This window comes from Brassica rapa, chromosome A06 (assembly GCF_000309985.2).
Source record: "Brassica rapa cultivar Chiifu-401-42 chromosome A06, CAAS_Brap_v3.01, whole genome shotgun sequence".
NCBI classification, from domain to species: Eukaryota; Viridiplantae; Streptophyta; class Magnoliopsida; order Brassicales; family Brassicaceae; genus Brassica; species Brassica rapa.
Genome location: NC_024800.2, coordinates 28,783,352 through 28,798,408, shown reverse-complemented (window position 1 = coordinate 28,798,408; position 15,057 = coordinate 28,783,352). Strand labels below are relative to the sequence as shown.

The 15,057-nt window shown below is 40.2% G+C and overlaps 3 protein-coding genes across 5 annotated transcripts; all 3 read left to right on the top strand.

Moving 5' to 3' along the window:
• Positions 1-56: 56 nt before the first annotated feature.
• Positions 57-4,910, top strand: LOC103828031 (coatomer subunit alpha-2). 2 transcript variants are annotated; one of them, XM_009103611.3, is made up of 5 exons: positions 57-245; positions 383-598; positions 998-1,492; positions 1,613-4,600; positions 4,702-4,910. In XM_009103611.3, the coding sequence occupies exons 2-4, from the start codon at positions 391-393 to the stop codon at positions 4,570-4,572; spliced, it is 3,663 nt and encodes a 1,220-aa protein (XP_009101859.2). In that variant the 5' UTR covers positions 57-245; positions 383-390; the 3' UTR covers positions 4,573-4,600; positions 4,702-4,910. The 2 variants fall into 2 exon arrangements, with proteins under 2 accessions (XP_009101859.2, XP_033129886.1); XM_033273995.1 differs by having other exon boundaries at positions 98-268.
• A 1,440-nt stretch (positions 4,911-6,350) lies between these two features.
• Positions 6,351-8,483, top strand: LOC103828030 (putative nuclease HARBI1). Its single transcript, XM_033273997.1, has 2 exons — positions 6,351-6,583; positions 6,954-8,483. Exon 2 carries the CDS (start codon positions 6,965-6,967, stop codon positions 8,228-8,230), a length of 1,266 nt encoding a protein of 421 aa, XP_033129888.1. The 5' UTR covers positions 6,351-6,583; positions 6,954-6,964; the 3' UTR covers positions 8,231-8,483.
• Positions 8,484-8,602: 119 nt separating this feature from the next.
• On the top strand, positions 8,603-14,937 carry LOC103828029 (coatomer subunit alpha-2). 2 transcript variants are annotated; one of them, XM_009103609.3, is made up of 7 exons: positions 8,603-8,890; positions 9,131-9,226; positions 9,553-9,704; positions 10,346-10,581; positions 11,003-11,497; positions 11,621-14,614; positions 14,717-14,937. In XM_009103609.3, the coding sequence occupies exons 4-6, from the start codon at positions 10,374-10,376 to the stop codon at positions 14,587-14,589; spliced, it is 3,672 nt and encodes a 1,223-aa protein (XP_009101857.2). In that variant the 5' UTR covers positions 8,603-8,890; positions 9,131-9,226; positions 9,553-9,704; positions 10,346-10,373; the 3' UTR covers positions 14,590-14,614; positions 14,717-14,937. The 2 variants fall into 2 exon arrangements, with proteins under 2 accessions (XP_009101857.2, XP_018515438.2); XM_018659922.2 differs by having other exon boundaries at positions 9,549-9,704.
• Positions 14,938-15,057: the final 120 nt, after the last annotated feature.

Sequence of the window (15,057 nt, the reverse complement as noted above, 5' to 3'; positions counted from 1 at the left end):
GCCTATATTAGTACACTATAATTTTGGGTATGAATTAATATTGCGGAGTACATATATGTATTTGGGCATTTAATAGTATAGATAAATAAAATAATAAATGTAATTAAGAAGCGAGAGACGCGACGAGAATTGAAACAGATCTAATCACCGACTCTCAGCTCGTCTTCTTCTCTTGCTCTCGCATCCACCCTTCTCTGGTAATGCTACTGCCCCCTCACCGTGAACTGATCTGATCCCGATCCGAGGTGAATCTCTATTTCTCCTCATTGTACGAATCTCGATCTAACCGTCAGATCTGTTTGCGATTTCGCTTTGGATTACGTTTTTTGCATTTGCGCTGTGAAATGACTCGTTTCCTCTTCCGTGTTCCTCTGTGATCTAGATTGTGAAATGTTGACGAAGTTCGAGACGAAGAGTAACAGAGTTAAGGGCCTCACCTTCCACCCTAAGCGACCATGGATCCTCGCCAGTTTGCACAGTGGTGTGATCCAGCTCTGGGATTATCGTATGGGTACTTTGATCGATCGGTTCGACGAGCACGAAGGTCCGGTTCGTGGTGTTCATTTTCACAATTCTCAGCCTCTCTTCGTCTCCGGAGGTAGTATATGCTTCGTTAATCTCAACATTACATTCATCTAGATTTTGAGCTACAAGTTCGTATTTATTAAAATTTTGATCAGTCTGCTTAGTAGTGTTCTCGATTTACAGATCTAGCTTTGAAGAGGATTGTTTGTTGATTTTCGTCGGTTTATTGGATCCAATGTTAGTCCAAGCTGTAGTGATAAATGCTTACCATAAGTTAAATTTGTTGCATAGAATATGGTTTCTTGATAATTGGACGTAGTCAATTGAAATCAGATCTCATGTTATGTGTGCTTACTAGTGTTATGGACATAAGCATGAAATGAATATATGTAATTGCAGTTTTCTTGGATTCTTCTTCTTTACGATTATTTTCTAATCCTTGATGGCATTGACAACATTGTGGGTTTTGCAGGTGATGATTACAAGATTAAAGTTTGGAACCACAAAACACACAGGTGCCTTTTCACCCTTCTCGGCCATCTCGACTATATCCGCACTGTCCAGTTTCACCACGAGAACCCATGGATTGTGAGTGCTAGTGACGATCAGACTATCCGCATATGGAACTGGCAGTCACGGACTTGTATCTCTGTGTTGACTGGCCACAATCATTATGTCATGTGTGCTTCTTTCCATCCTAAAGAAGACCTGGTCGTATCTGCATCTCTGGATCAGACTGTCCGTGTCTGGGATATTGGTTCTCTTAAGAAGAAGACAGTATCTCCTGCAGATGACCTCATGCGATTTACGCAGATGAACTCTGATCTTTTTGGTGGTGTTGACGCTATTGTTAAGTATGTCCTCGAAGGTCATGATAGAGGAGTTAACTGGGCTTCTTTTCATCCCACTCTTCCTCTCATCGTCTCTGGTGCAGATGACCGCCAAGTGAAGCTGTGGCGTATGAATGGTATTTTTACTTTCGAAGTCTCTCTTTTTTTTTTTATAAACCTTCATTTGGACACTAAACTGCAGTTCTTATAATAGCGGAGCTGATGTAATTAATGCGTTCTTTTCAATTTTATTGCAGAAACTAAAGCTTGGGAGGTGGATACACTGCGAGGTCACATGAATAACGTTTCATCTGTTATGTTCCATGCAAAACAGGACATAATTGTATCCAACTCTGAGGACAAAAGTATTCGTGTCTGGGATGCTACCAAGCGAACTGGAATCCAAACATTTCGCCGGGAACATGATCGGTTCTGGATTCTTGCAGTACACCCTGAGATTAATTTACTGGCAGCGGGGCATGACAATGGTATGATCGTGTTCAAACTTGAGAGAGAACGTCCTGCATTTGCTGTGAGTGGTGATTCTCTGTTCTATGCCAAAGATAGATTTTTGAGGTACTACGAATATTCAACCCAGAAAGATGCCCAAGTTATCCCTATAAGGCGTCCTGGTACACCAAGCTTGAATCAAAGTCCAAGGACTCTATCATACAGTCCGACGGAAAATGCAGTTCTGATCTGCTCAGATGTGGATGGTGGTTCGTACGAGTTGTACATCATACCGAAAGATAGTGTTGGCAGGAGTGACGTTGTGCAAGATGCGAAGAGGGGGACAGGCGGTTCTGCTGTGTTCATTGCTCGTAACCGCTTTGCTGTTCTTGAGAAAAGCACAAGCCAGGTACTAGTCAAGAATCTCAAGAATGAGGTGGTTAAAAAGAGTTCTCTGCCTATACCCACAGATGCTATCTTTTATGCTGGGACTGGAAATTTGCTTTGTAGATCAGAGGATAAAGTGGTGATATTTGACCTTCAGCAAAGGCTTGTTCTTGGTGAACTTCAGACACCGTTTGTTAGGTATGTTGTTTGGTCTAATGATATGGAGAATGTTGCTTTGCTCAGCAAACACACTATCATTATTGCCAGCAAAAAACTTGTCCTCCAGTGCACACTTCATGAGACAATACGTGTGAAGAGTGGAGCTTGGGATGACAATGGTGTCTTCATCTACACAACTTTGAACCATATCAAGTACTGTCTTCCTAATGGAGATAGTGGGATCATCCGAACCCTGGATGTCCCTATCTATATCACCAAGGTTTCTGGAAATACAATCTTTTGCTTGGACCGGGACGGGAAAAACAGGGCAATCACCATCAATGCAACTGAATACATTTTCAAGCTTGCACTGCTGAGAAAGAGATATGATCATGTCATGAGCATGATAAAGAACTCCCAGTTATGTGGACAGGCTATGATTGCTTACCTGCAGCAGAAAGGATTCCCTGAAGTTGCCCTCCATTTTGTTGAAGACGAGAGAGTCCGATTCAACCTGGCTCTTGAAAGTGGCAACATCAGCGTCGCTGTTGCATCCGCTACAGAGATTAATGAGAAAGAGCAGTGGTATAGACTTGGGGTGGAGGCTCTTCGCCAAGGTAATGCTGGAATTGTTGAATTTGCGTACCAGCAGACAAAGAACTTTGAGAGGTTATCTTTTCTTTACCTCATTACCGGTAAGTTGGACAAGCTTTCAAAGTTGATGAAGATTGCAGAAGTCAAGAACAATGTAATGGGTCAGTTTCACAATGCTCTCTACCTAGGAGATGTTAAAGAGCGTGTCAAGATACTTGAGAATGCTGGTCATTTGCCTCTCGCTTATATCACTGCTTCGGTTCATGGTTTAACGGACACTGCTGAGCGACTTGCGACTGAGCTAGGAGACAACGTGCCCTCGTTACCTGAGGGGAAGACTCCATCGCTTCTAATGCCACCATCTCCCGTCATGTGTGGTGGTGATTGGCCTCTTCTAAGAGTGATGAAGGGAATATTTGAAGGCGGACTTGAGAGTGCAGCCAGAGGAGGGGCTGTTGATGAAGATGAAGAAGATGTTGGTGGTGATTGGGGTGAGGGACTTGACATGGTCGATGTTGATGGAATGGAGAACAGAGACATCGAAGCCATTTTGGCGGAAGCAGAAGGAGCGGAAGAAGATAATGATGAAGAAGGTGGATGGGGTGAACTTGAGGGCTTGGACCTCCCACCAGAGCTTGACACTCCTAAGGCCTCTGCTAACGCACGTTCATCCGTCTTCGTGACACCTACTCAAGGTATGCCCGTAAGCCATATTTGGAGCCAGAAATCCTCCCTTGCTGCTGAGCAAGCTGCAGCTGGAAGCTTCGACACTGCAATGCGTCTGCTCAACAGACAGCTTGGCATAAAAAACTTTGCCCCTTTGAAGTCGATGTTTATTGATTTGTTCAGTGGCAGCCATAGCTACCTGCGTGCTTTTTCTTCATCTCCTGTGGTTCCACTTGCCATTGAGCGTGGATGGAGCGAGTCAAACAGTCCCAACGTCCGTGGCCCACCAGCTCTTGTTTATGATTTCTCTCAGCAAGAAGAGAAGCTCAAATCTGGCTACAAAGCCACAACAAGTGGAAAATTGACTGAGGCTCTTCGGCTCTTTCTCTCTATCCTCCACACCATCCCTCTAGTGGTGGTCGAGTCAAGAAGTGAAGTCGATGAAGTTAAGGAATTGGTCATTATCGTTAAAGAATATGTCCTCGGTCTTAAAATGGAGCTTAAGAGAAGAGAGACGAAAGATGATCCAGTGAGGCAGCAGGAGCTCGCTGCTTACTTCACACACTGCAACCTCCAACTACCTCACTTACGACTTGCGCTGTTTAGTGCAATGGGAGTCTGCTACAAGTCAAAGAACCTTGCTACTGCCTATAACTTCGCCAAAAGATTGTTGGAAACAAACCCAGTGGAGAGCCAGGCGAAGACGGCTAGACAAATTGTTCAAGCCGCTGAACGCAATATGACTGATACAACCGAGCTCAACTACGACTTCAGAAACCCGTTTGTTATATGCGGGTCAACCTATGTCCCAATCTACAGAGGTCAGAAAGACGTTTCCTGTCCGTACTGCACCGCCAGGTTTGTACCAAGCCAGGAAGGAAACATATGCGGGGTCTGTGATCTTGCAGTCATTGGCGCAGACGCATCTGGTTTGATATGCTCGCCGTCTCAGGTCCGGTGATCAATTAATCATCCTCTTCAAACGTCAGGTAAGTACTAGATGCTCTAATAACGGAAGAAGATTGTTGAGCTTTTGGTTTTTGTGATTGTGCGCTTACAAAAGTCTTATTTGTGAATTTCTTCGTTGCAGGTTCTGTTGCTCTTTTGAGTCTTTCAGTTGTTTCTTTATCTTAGTGACAACGCATGAGAGAACTTTAGCTTGCTCTATAATTTGTTTTGTTTGGTTTTATATTTACATTCTCCAGAACATTTCAATTACGTTTCTTTGGATTTTAAATGTCGATCAGTATGATGATAGAATAATAAATATAGACGAATTTTGCTGAGTTTTGCAATGTTTTGCATTTGTTTCTCAGAGATGTTGGTAATTTTGACTTATGCGTATTTGCTATTCCCTTATTCCAATTAATATAAACATTGTGCAGCACATTAACATTCTGATCAGACACAGTTATAGCTCCGACATCTCCATTAGCTTTTAAAACCCAACTCAAATGGGCTAATTTAAAGAAAAACGAAACTTTAATTTCAAACTTAATGGGTCATTGAATGTGATAATAACCGAAACCCACTTAAACGTAGAGAACATTTTAATGATCGAAAATATGAAATTTTAAGATTTTATATATGAAATATATAATTTTTTTTGCTTGTAGTACGATTGGTCGCATTTTTTATGTTGTTAGAGAAAACCGTTACTGTGACATTTTTGCGAGTGTTTTTAAGTAACACTGGAGATTTTTACATGTGCTAAGTGCGTTTGACTTTATTGATGTCTTTCCAACTATGTAGACAAATATTTATACATATCATATGTAAGAGTATTTCAAAAGTTCAAAATTTTTATCCAACCTAAAAATAAGTAAAATAAGTATTGTACAGTTTTTTCTTATAAATTATATAAAAACATACAAATATATAAATATGTACATAAGTTATAATTTTTATTATATAGAATTTGGTCAACCAAAAATTACATCTCGCTTTTTTAACTGCTTTGAAAATATACTTCTATAGATTTATTCTAAGAGTGTTTTTGTTATATTAAATTTGGTCACAAACTATATAAGCTATTCATATTCAAAATTAACTATTGAAAATATATTTTTATATATTCGTTCTAATATTGTATTTTAACAGAATGGATATTTTTAGAAGTTAATCTGATTTGTATGTTAGGTTAGGTTAATGGACTTAAATTGTAAATTTAATGGGAATGTATTTTTTTTTTCAAAATTTTTACCTTGTAACAGCCCATGAGGCTTTTTATCTCAATGCAAAAAAGAAAAAGAAAAAAAAAGCAAATAAATAAATGAATGTAATTAAGACGCGACTTAGAGCATCATTAAAAAAAATTCAGAGCTCAAGTGAAGAGGCGATTTCTCTTCGTCGTCGATCGTAGGCTTCCGTTATCTTCAAAGGCAAATCCCGTTTCTCTGCGTTAGATTTAAGCATAGGTTAGCTTCGTTGTTGTTCTCGTGACCCTCTTTGGTTCCTATTTCCGTCGAATCGAATTGGGGATTTCTTCGATTTAGGGTTTCTAAAAGTTTCGATTTTGGAATTTGTTTTGAATTCGTTTATGTTCAATTGGGGATCATTTTGTTTGTAGTTTGGGTTTCAATTCGTTTTGGGTTTCAAAACACCAATTGTTTTCAGGGAAGATTTTGTCATCTATTTGTTTTCTTTGTATTGTTTAGCTTCCATGTATAGATAGGTTCTTTGTATTGTTTAGCTTCCATGTATAGATAGGTTACTTGTCTTTTCTCATGTTTCAGGTACAGCAGCAGGACATGTGAACCAAGTCACGGGTGCGTTTGGAATCTCGAAGTGTGTTGTTGTATTGCGAGTCACGGGTTTATGTTGAAGTAGTAGTAGTATAAGTAACCCTCTCTGTTTGCGTTTCTCTCTATCAAACTTCTTTCCTATCTATTAAAGGTGTAATCTTCTTGCTGTAATCTTGTTGCTACAAACTCGGCCTCAATTTCAAGTTGTTGTAATCGAAGAAGTTATAGGTAACTTCTCTTTATGTTCTCTTTCATCAGCAGTCTTTGTTTAATGTTTTAGCTAACTTCTCATCAGCTTCTCTGTCATTATTGCGAGTCAAAAATATGTGTAGTTAATCATAAATATGTGAAGTTAATCATAACAACTATATAGATTTTGCTCAAATATGTGAAGTTAATCATTACTCTATTACTCTATTACGGAATGTTACTCTATTAACTTATTTGGACATGCGAGTCAGTAACTTATAATTACTCTATTACATAAATATTTTAACTATAAATTTGGAGTAAGATTGATAAAACGGAAATGTGAATCTGTTACATAATTTTAACTAATAGATTAAAAACTTGTACAATTAAATTATTTATGAAACAGGATATCTAGAAATGTCATCATCTTCATCGGATGAATTCGAAGAGAGATTGGACGAAGTTTTCGATGAAATCTTTGAAGATACTTTCAACAATATAGTGGAGGCCCAATCCATACCGCAAAGTAGACGTGCTTATGTGGAACGAAACCGCGAAGGAGGACACGTCCGCTTATGGAATGACTACTTCAGCGAAGATTGTACATTTCCGGCACATTTATTCAGACGCCGTTTCCGCATGAATAAGGAATTATTCTTGCGTATTGTCCATGGCCTATCAGAGTGGTTTCCATTCTTTCAGCAAAGAAGAGATGCAACCGGGAGGTTCGGTCTTTCTCCATTACAAAAATGTACGGCAGCTATTCGTATGCTTGCTTATGGTTCTGCGGCTGATGCGGTTGACGAATATCTCCGACTTGGTGAGTCCACTGCACTTTCGTGTTTACATAATTTCACTGACGGAATAATACAATTATTTGGAGAAGAGTATCTACGACGACCCACCCCCGAGGATCTACAACGACTACTCGATATTGGGGAGAAACGAGGGTTTCCTGGGATGGTCGGGAGCATTGACTGTATGCACTGGGAGTGGAAAAATTGCCCAACCGCTTGGAAAGGACAGTACACACGTGGATCAGGAAAACCGACAATTGTCTTAGAGGCTGTTGCTTCACAAGATCTTTGGATATGGCACGCTTTTTTTGGTCCCCCAGGTACGTTAAATGATATCAATGTCCTCGATCGGTCTCCTGTTTTTGATGACCTTTTAGAAGGTCGAGCTCCGAGGGTAAAGTACATGGTCAACGGACACATGTATAAGTTGGGGTACTACCTCACAGACGGTATATATCCAAAATGGTCAACATTTATCCAATCTATCACCCTCCCTCAAACTCCTCAACAAGAGTTATTTGCTAAAGTTCAAGAAGCAACCCGAAAAGATGTGGAGCGGGCTTTTGGAGTATTGCAAGCTCGATTTGCGATTGTGAGAAACCCGGTAAAAACATTGGATAGAGCAAAGATAGGGAAGATTATGAGAGCATGTATCATACTCCACAATATGATTGTCGAAGATGAACGGGATGGATACTCTCCTATTGATATATCTGAATTTGAAGAAGGAGACGTCCCCAGATGTTCACAGGTGGAAACCGAGATGCCAACTAATATGAATAATATATTTCCCACGCGGAATGATCTACGTGATAGTCAAACGCATGAACGATTGAAAAATGATTTAATTCAAAATATTTGGAATAAATTTGGTGATGAAGATTAGGAATTTTTCTATATTTATGTTAAATAATTGTTTTTATCTTTAATTGTTGTATTTTTATGTTTAATTAATGTATTTTATGTTTAATTATTGTATTTTATGTTAATTTATGGTATTTATTCATCTAATATATGAAAAATTTATTTCACTAAAAAAACCATTTTTTAATTCTTAAGGATTCTAATTTTGGGATCATCATTGTACATACATTTTTCACAAGAGTCCTTAACTATTCAAAAAAAAAAAAAAAAAAAAATATTACTAATCTAATCCTAAGGACTCCACAATGGGTATCACCATTGTGGATGCTCTTATACGGGTTCTTGTATACAGCTTCTTCTTCTTGTCTCACATCACATTTGCCGTTGTTTCACTTCTTCCTCTTCACAGAAGAGACGGGGCTCTCTGTTTCGTCTTTCACAAATAAAGTCCCAACCTTTACTTCTCGTCAAGCTAAGGTTTTTGTTTTTGTTTTTGTTTTGATACGGTGCTGCTTTTGTTCCACGGTAGATATTTCTGTGAAGGGTTCGCCGGCTGAGGAGGGTTCCAGTTTGGTTATCGTCGGAATCTCAGATTCTCCGGCGAAATGGCTTCGAATCGCCCGATGAGCCCTCGATTAGAGCAGATCCATGGTGAAATCCGTGACCATTTTCGAGCCCTCGCGTATGGTTTCATTCTCTCTCTATATTGGTTACAGAGAGCACTGTGATATGTTTGAGTATCACTGAATCTCATATGAGAGTAAATAAAGATTTCGTGGTTAGAATTTAAGTGCTTATTATTTTGGATTAATGTGTGTTTTTGTTTGATGAGTATAAGAGATAGATAGAGGTGTCACCTGAAAAGATTCTTCTTCAGTGAAGACGAAAGATTCACATATCATTATCTGTTTTTCTTTTGCAGGAATGGTTTCCAAAAGTTGGATAAGATCAAGGATTCAACTAGACAAAGCAAGCAGTGGCGAACCTGCAGCTGAAGAAAATGTTCAAATGGCTTCATGTGAGAGTCCTTACGCATACTTGTCTATTTAATTGATGCCAAGTATGAGCTTGCCTAGAACATCATGAGATTGACTTCTTAGGAGGCTCATTGATGCTATTTTCACTTGAATTTACTGGACTAGTAACTTATGCTCTTAGGTTAGTAGTCTAGTATAATTTCTAGATTATTATATCCAACTTGTTGTTCATGTGTATTATTCCGAGATTAAGGCATAGGTCTGTCTTAATGAAAATATCATGTTTGAACTTGGCATGAAGTAGATTATTTTGGGAATGTGAAACCCAGTAAAGGCATGGCACTTATGTCTTTTTATGTATAGATAGCTATGTCAAACCAGGAGTTTGTTGATGCTGGAATGAAAAGAATGGATGAGACCGATCAAGCCATTGAGCGCTCTAAACAGGTAAGTTACAGAAAAGTGGTAGAGCAAACACTCGAAGTTGGAACTCAAACTGCAGCTAATTTAAAGGGACAGGTAATATTGCAAAACAGTCTCCATCTCTTCCTTGTTAAATCTTAAGATGTTTTGATGCGGATGAGGTTTGAGTTGTTTAACGTGAATGGGTATTCATCCCATGTAATGAAAGTTAATTCACAAGAAGTCTTTGTTCTTCCTTCTCCTTCTCATGTTCTTCCTTTTCATATATTTTTTTTAAGAATCTTTAATTAAGAAACTTGCTTGGAGCACTTAAATGTTGAAATCTCTTAACAAGTCTCTTAGCTCATATTTACTACTTAAAAAGTATTAAAAAATAATTAAGAGATAAGTCACAAAGCTTTAGTTTTCCTTTTTTTTCTTCTGAGTTTATCATTATCTTTTATTTTTCCTTTTCTCATTAGGTTTTAATATTATCTGTGATTTCTTATATAAATCAAAATAAACTATTTTCTTCAAACGATTACTTATCTCTCAAGCAATCTTGTTAAGTTCATACAAAGAGCAACTCTGACTTTCGAGTTGATCCTTCTTCATTCGTGATCATCTCCTAGGTCTTTGTTTACCCGTTCTTCTTCGAATCCACAGTAGGATTTCTAGTCTATCCATGTTTCCTGTCTTAAATTTCCCTCTTAGGTTTGGTTTTCCCTGAAACGACTGTTTTCATTCTTTCATTCTAGATTGTGTAGAGCTGAGATCTGGGAAATTATGTTGACGAAATTTGAGACGAAGAGTAACAGAGTTAAGGGCCTCACCTTCCACCCGAAGCGACCATGGATCCTCGCCAGCTTGCACAGTGGTGTGATCCAGCTCTGGGATTATCGTATGGGTACTTTAATCGATCGGTTCGACGAGCACGAAGGTCCAGTTCGTGGTGTTCACTTTCACAATTCTCAGCCTCTCTTCGTCTCCGGAGGTATCATTCTTTGTTCTCGACATTACCTTTGAGCTACAAGTCCGCATTTATAAAAATATCATATATATATAATACCGTGAACAGTCTGCTCAGTAGTGTTCTTGATTTATAGATCTAGCTTGATGTCTTTGAAGAGGATTGTTTGTTGATTTTCCTTGGTTTACTGGATCCCATGTAGTCCAAGCTGCAGTGATAAATGCTTATCATAAGTTTTTTTTTTTTTTTGCATAAGATATGGTTTCTGGATAATTGGACTGAATTAGATCTCATGGTGTGCTTAGTAGTGTGTTTTGATAAGAAAGAATGAAACCATGTAAATGTAATTCTCTTGGATTCTTCTTCTTTACGACTATATCCTATTCCTCTTCAAGAAGATTACTCATATGTAGTTGGTGGCATTGACAACAATGTGTGTTTGCAGGTGATGATTACAAGATTAAAGTTTGGAACCACAAAACACACAGGTGCCTTTTCACCCTTCTCGGCCATCTCGACTATATCCGCACAGTCCAATTTCACCACGAGAACCCATGGATTGTGAGTGCTAGTGACGATCAGACTATCCGCATTTGGAACTGGCAGTCACGGACTTGTATATCTGTGTTGACTGGCCACAATCATTATGTCATGTGTGCTTCTTTCCATCCAAAAGAAGACCTGGTCGTATCAGCATCTTTGGATCAGACGGTCCGTGTCTGGGATATTGCTTCCCTTAAGAAGAAGACAGTATCTCCTGCTGATGACCTCATGCGATTTACACAGATGAACTCTGATCTTTTTGGTGGTGTTGACGCTATTGTTAAGTATGTCCTCGAGGGTCATGATAGAGGAGTTAACTGGGCTTCTTTTCATCCCACTCTTCCTCTCATCGTCTCTGGTGCAGATGACCGCCAAGTGAAGCTGTGGCGTATGAATGGTATTTTTACTTTCGAAGTCTCTCTTTTTTATTTATTTATAAACCTTCATTTGGACACTAAACTGCAGTTCTTATAATAGCGGAGCTGATGTAATTAATGCCTTCTTTTCAATTTTATTGCAGAAACTAAAGCTTGGGAGGTGGATACACTGCGAGGTCACATGAATAACGTTTCATCTGTTATGTTCCATGCAAAACAGGACATAATTGTATCCAACTCTGAGGACAAAAGTATTCGTGTCTGGGATGCTACCAAGCGAACTGGAATCCAAACATTTCGCCGTGAACATGATCGGTTCTGGGTTCTTGCAGTTCACCCTGAGATCAATTTACTGGCAGCGGGGCATGACAATGGTATGATCGTGTTCAAACTTGAGAGAGAACGTCCTGCGTTTGCTGTGAGTGGTGATTCTCTGTTCTATGCCAAAGATAGATTTTTGAGGTTCTACGAATATTCAACTCAGAAAGATGCCCAAGTTATCCCTATACGGCGTCCTGGTACACCAAGCTTGAATCAAAGTCCAAGGACTCTATCATACAGTCCGACAGAAAATGCAGTTCTGATCAGCTCAGATGTGGATGGTGGTTCGTACGAGTTGTACATCATACCGAAAGATAGTGTTGGCAGGAGTGACGTTGTGCAAGATGCAAAGAGGGGGACAGGTGGTTCTGCTGTATTCATTGCCCGTAATCGCTTTGCTGTTCTTGAGAAAAGCACCAGCCAGGTGCTAGTCAAGAATCTCAAGAATGAGGTGGTTAAGAAGAGTTCTCTGCCTATACCCACAGATGCTATCTTTTATGCTGGGACTGGAAATTTGCTTTGTAGATCAGAGGATAAAGTGGTGATATTTGACCTTCAGCAAAGGCTTGTTCTTGGTGAACTTCAGACACCGTTTGTTAGGCATGTTGTTTGGTCCAATGATATGGAGAATGTTGCTTTGCTCAGCAAACACACTATCATTATTGCGAGCAAAAAACTTGTCCTTCAGTGCACACTTCATGAGACAATACGTGTGAAGAGTGGAGCTTGGGATGACAATGGTGTCTTCATCTACACAACTTTGAACCATATCAAGTACTGTCTTCCTAATGGAGATAGTGGGATCATCCGAACCCTGGATGTCCCTATCTATATCACCAAGGTTTCTGGAAACACAACCTTTTGCTTGGACCGGGATGGGAAAAACAGGGCAATCACCATCAATGCAACTGAATACATTTTCAAGCTTGCACTGCTGAGAAAGAGATATGATCATGTCATGAGCATGATAAAGAACTCCCAGTTATGTGGACAGGCTATGATTGCTTACCTGCGGCAGAAAGGGTTTCCTGAAGTTGCCCTCCATTTTGTTGAAGACGAGAGAGTCCGATTCAACCTGGCTCTTGAAAGTGGCAACATCAGCGTCGCTGTTGCATCCGCTACAGAGATTAATGAGAAAGAGCAGTGGTATAGACTTGGAGTGGAGGCTCTTCGCCAAGGTAATGCTGGAATTGTTGAATTTGCGTACCAGCAGACAAAGAACTTTGAGAGGTTATCTTTTCTTTACCTCATTACCGGTAAGTTGGACAAGCTTTCGAAGTTGATGAAGATTGCAGAAGTGAAGAACAATGTAATGGGTCAGTTTCACAATGCTCTCTACCTAGGAGATGTTAAAGAGCGTGTCAAGATACTTGAGAATGCTGGTCATTTGCCTCTCGCTTATATCACTGCTTCGGTTCATGGTTTAACGGACACTGCTGAGCGACTTGCGACTGAGCTAGGAGACAACGTGCCCTCGTTACCTGAGGGGAAGACTCCATCGCTTCTAATGCCACCATCTCCCGTCATGTGTGGTGGTGATTGGCCTCTTCTAAGAGTTATGAAGGGAATATTTGAAGGCGGACTTGAGAGTGCAGCCAGAGGAGGGGCTGTTGATGAAGATGAAGAAGATGTTGGTGGTGATTGGGGTGAGGGACTTGACATGGTTGATGTCGATGGAATGGAGAACAGAGACATCGAAGCCATTTTGGCGGAAGCAGAAGGAGCGGAAGAAGATAATGATGAAGAAGGTGGATGGGGTGAACTTGAGGGCTTGGACCTCCCACCAGAGCTTGACACTCCTAAGGCCTCTGCTAACGCACGTTCGTCCGTCTTCGTGACACCTACTCAAGGTATGCCCGTAAGCCATATTTGGAGCCAGAAATCATCACTTGCTGCTGAGCAAGCTGCAGCTGGAAGCTTCGACACTGCAATGCGTCTGCTCAACAGACAGCTTGGCATAAAGAACTTTGCCCCCTTGAAATCGATGTTTATTGATTTGTTCAGTGGCAGCCAAAGCTATCTGCGTGCTTTTTCATCATCTCCTGTGGTCCCACTTGCCATTGAGCGTGGATGGAGCGAGTCAAACAGTCCCAATGTCCGTGGCCCACCAGCTCTTCTCTATGGTTTCTCTCAGCAAGAAGAGAAGCTCAAGTCCGGTTACAAAGCTACAACAAGTGGGAAAGATGAGAAATTGACTGAGGCTCTCCGGCTCTTCCTCTCTATCCTCCACACCATCCCTCTTGTGGTGGTCGAGTCGAGAAGTGAAGTAGATGAGGTTAAGGAATTGGTCAGTATCGCTAAAGAATATGTCGTCGGTCTTAAAATGGAGCTCAAGAGAAGACAGAAGAAAGATGATCCAGTGAGGCAGCAGGAGCTTGCTGCTTACTTCACTCACTGCAACCTCCAACTACCTCACTTACGACTCGCGCTGTTAAATGCAATGACCGTCTGCTACAAGGCCAAGAATCTCGCCACGGCCTATAACTTCGCTAAAAGATTGCTGGAAACCAACCCATTGGAGAGCCATGCCAGAGCGGCTAGACAAATTGTTCAAGCCGCTGAACGCAATATGACTGATACAACCGAGCTCAACTACGACTTCAGAAACCCGTTTGTGATATGCGGGTCAACCTATGTGCCAATCTACAGAGGTCAGAAAGACGTTTCCTGTCCATACTGCACCGCCAGGTTTGTACCAAGCCAGGAAGGAAACATATGCGGGGTCTGTGATCTTGCAGTCATTGGCGCAGACGCATCTGGTTTGATATGCTCGCCGTCTCAGGTCCGGTGATCAATTAATCATCTTCAAACGTGAGGTATGTACTTTGATGCGCTATTAAAAAGAATAGTGTTGAGCTTTTTGGTTTTTTGTGCTTGTGTGCTTACAGAAGTCTTGTTTGTGAACTTCTTCGTTGCAGGTTCTGTTACTCTTTTGAGTCTTTCAAGTTGTTTCTTATCTTCAGTGACAATGCATGAGAGAACTTTAGCTGCTTTGTTTATATTTTTCGTTTTGTTTGGTTTTATATTTTAAATTCTCAAAACATTTCAATTACGTTTGTTGGATTTTAAACCTCGATCGTTATGATGATAGAATAATAATATAGACGAATTTTGTTGAGTTATATAATGTTTTTATCTTCTTTGTAATTTTGACTTGATATGCATAGTTGTTATTCCAATAATTATAAACATTATTCGAAAGGAGTGAAATACCAACGCATTCACTTAATTAAAACATGAAAAATGCTATGTAACAACG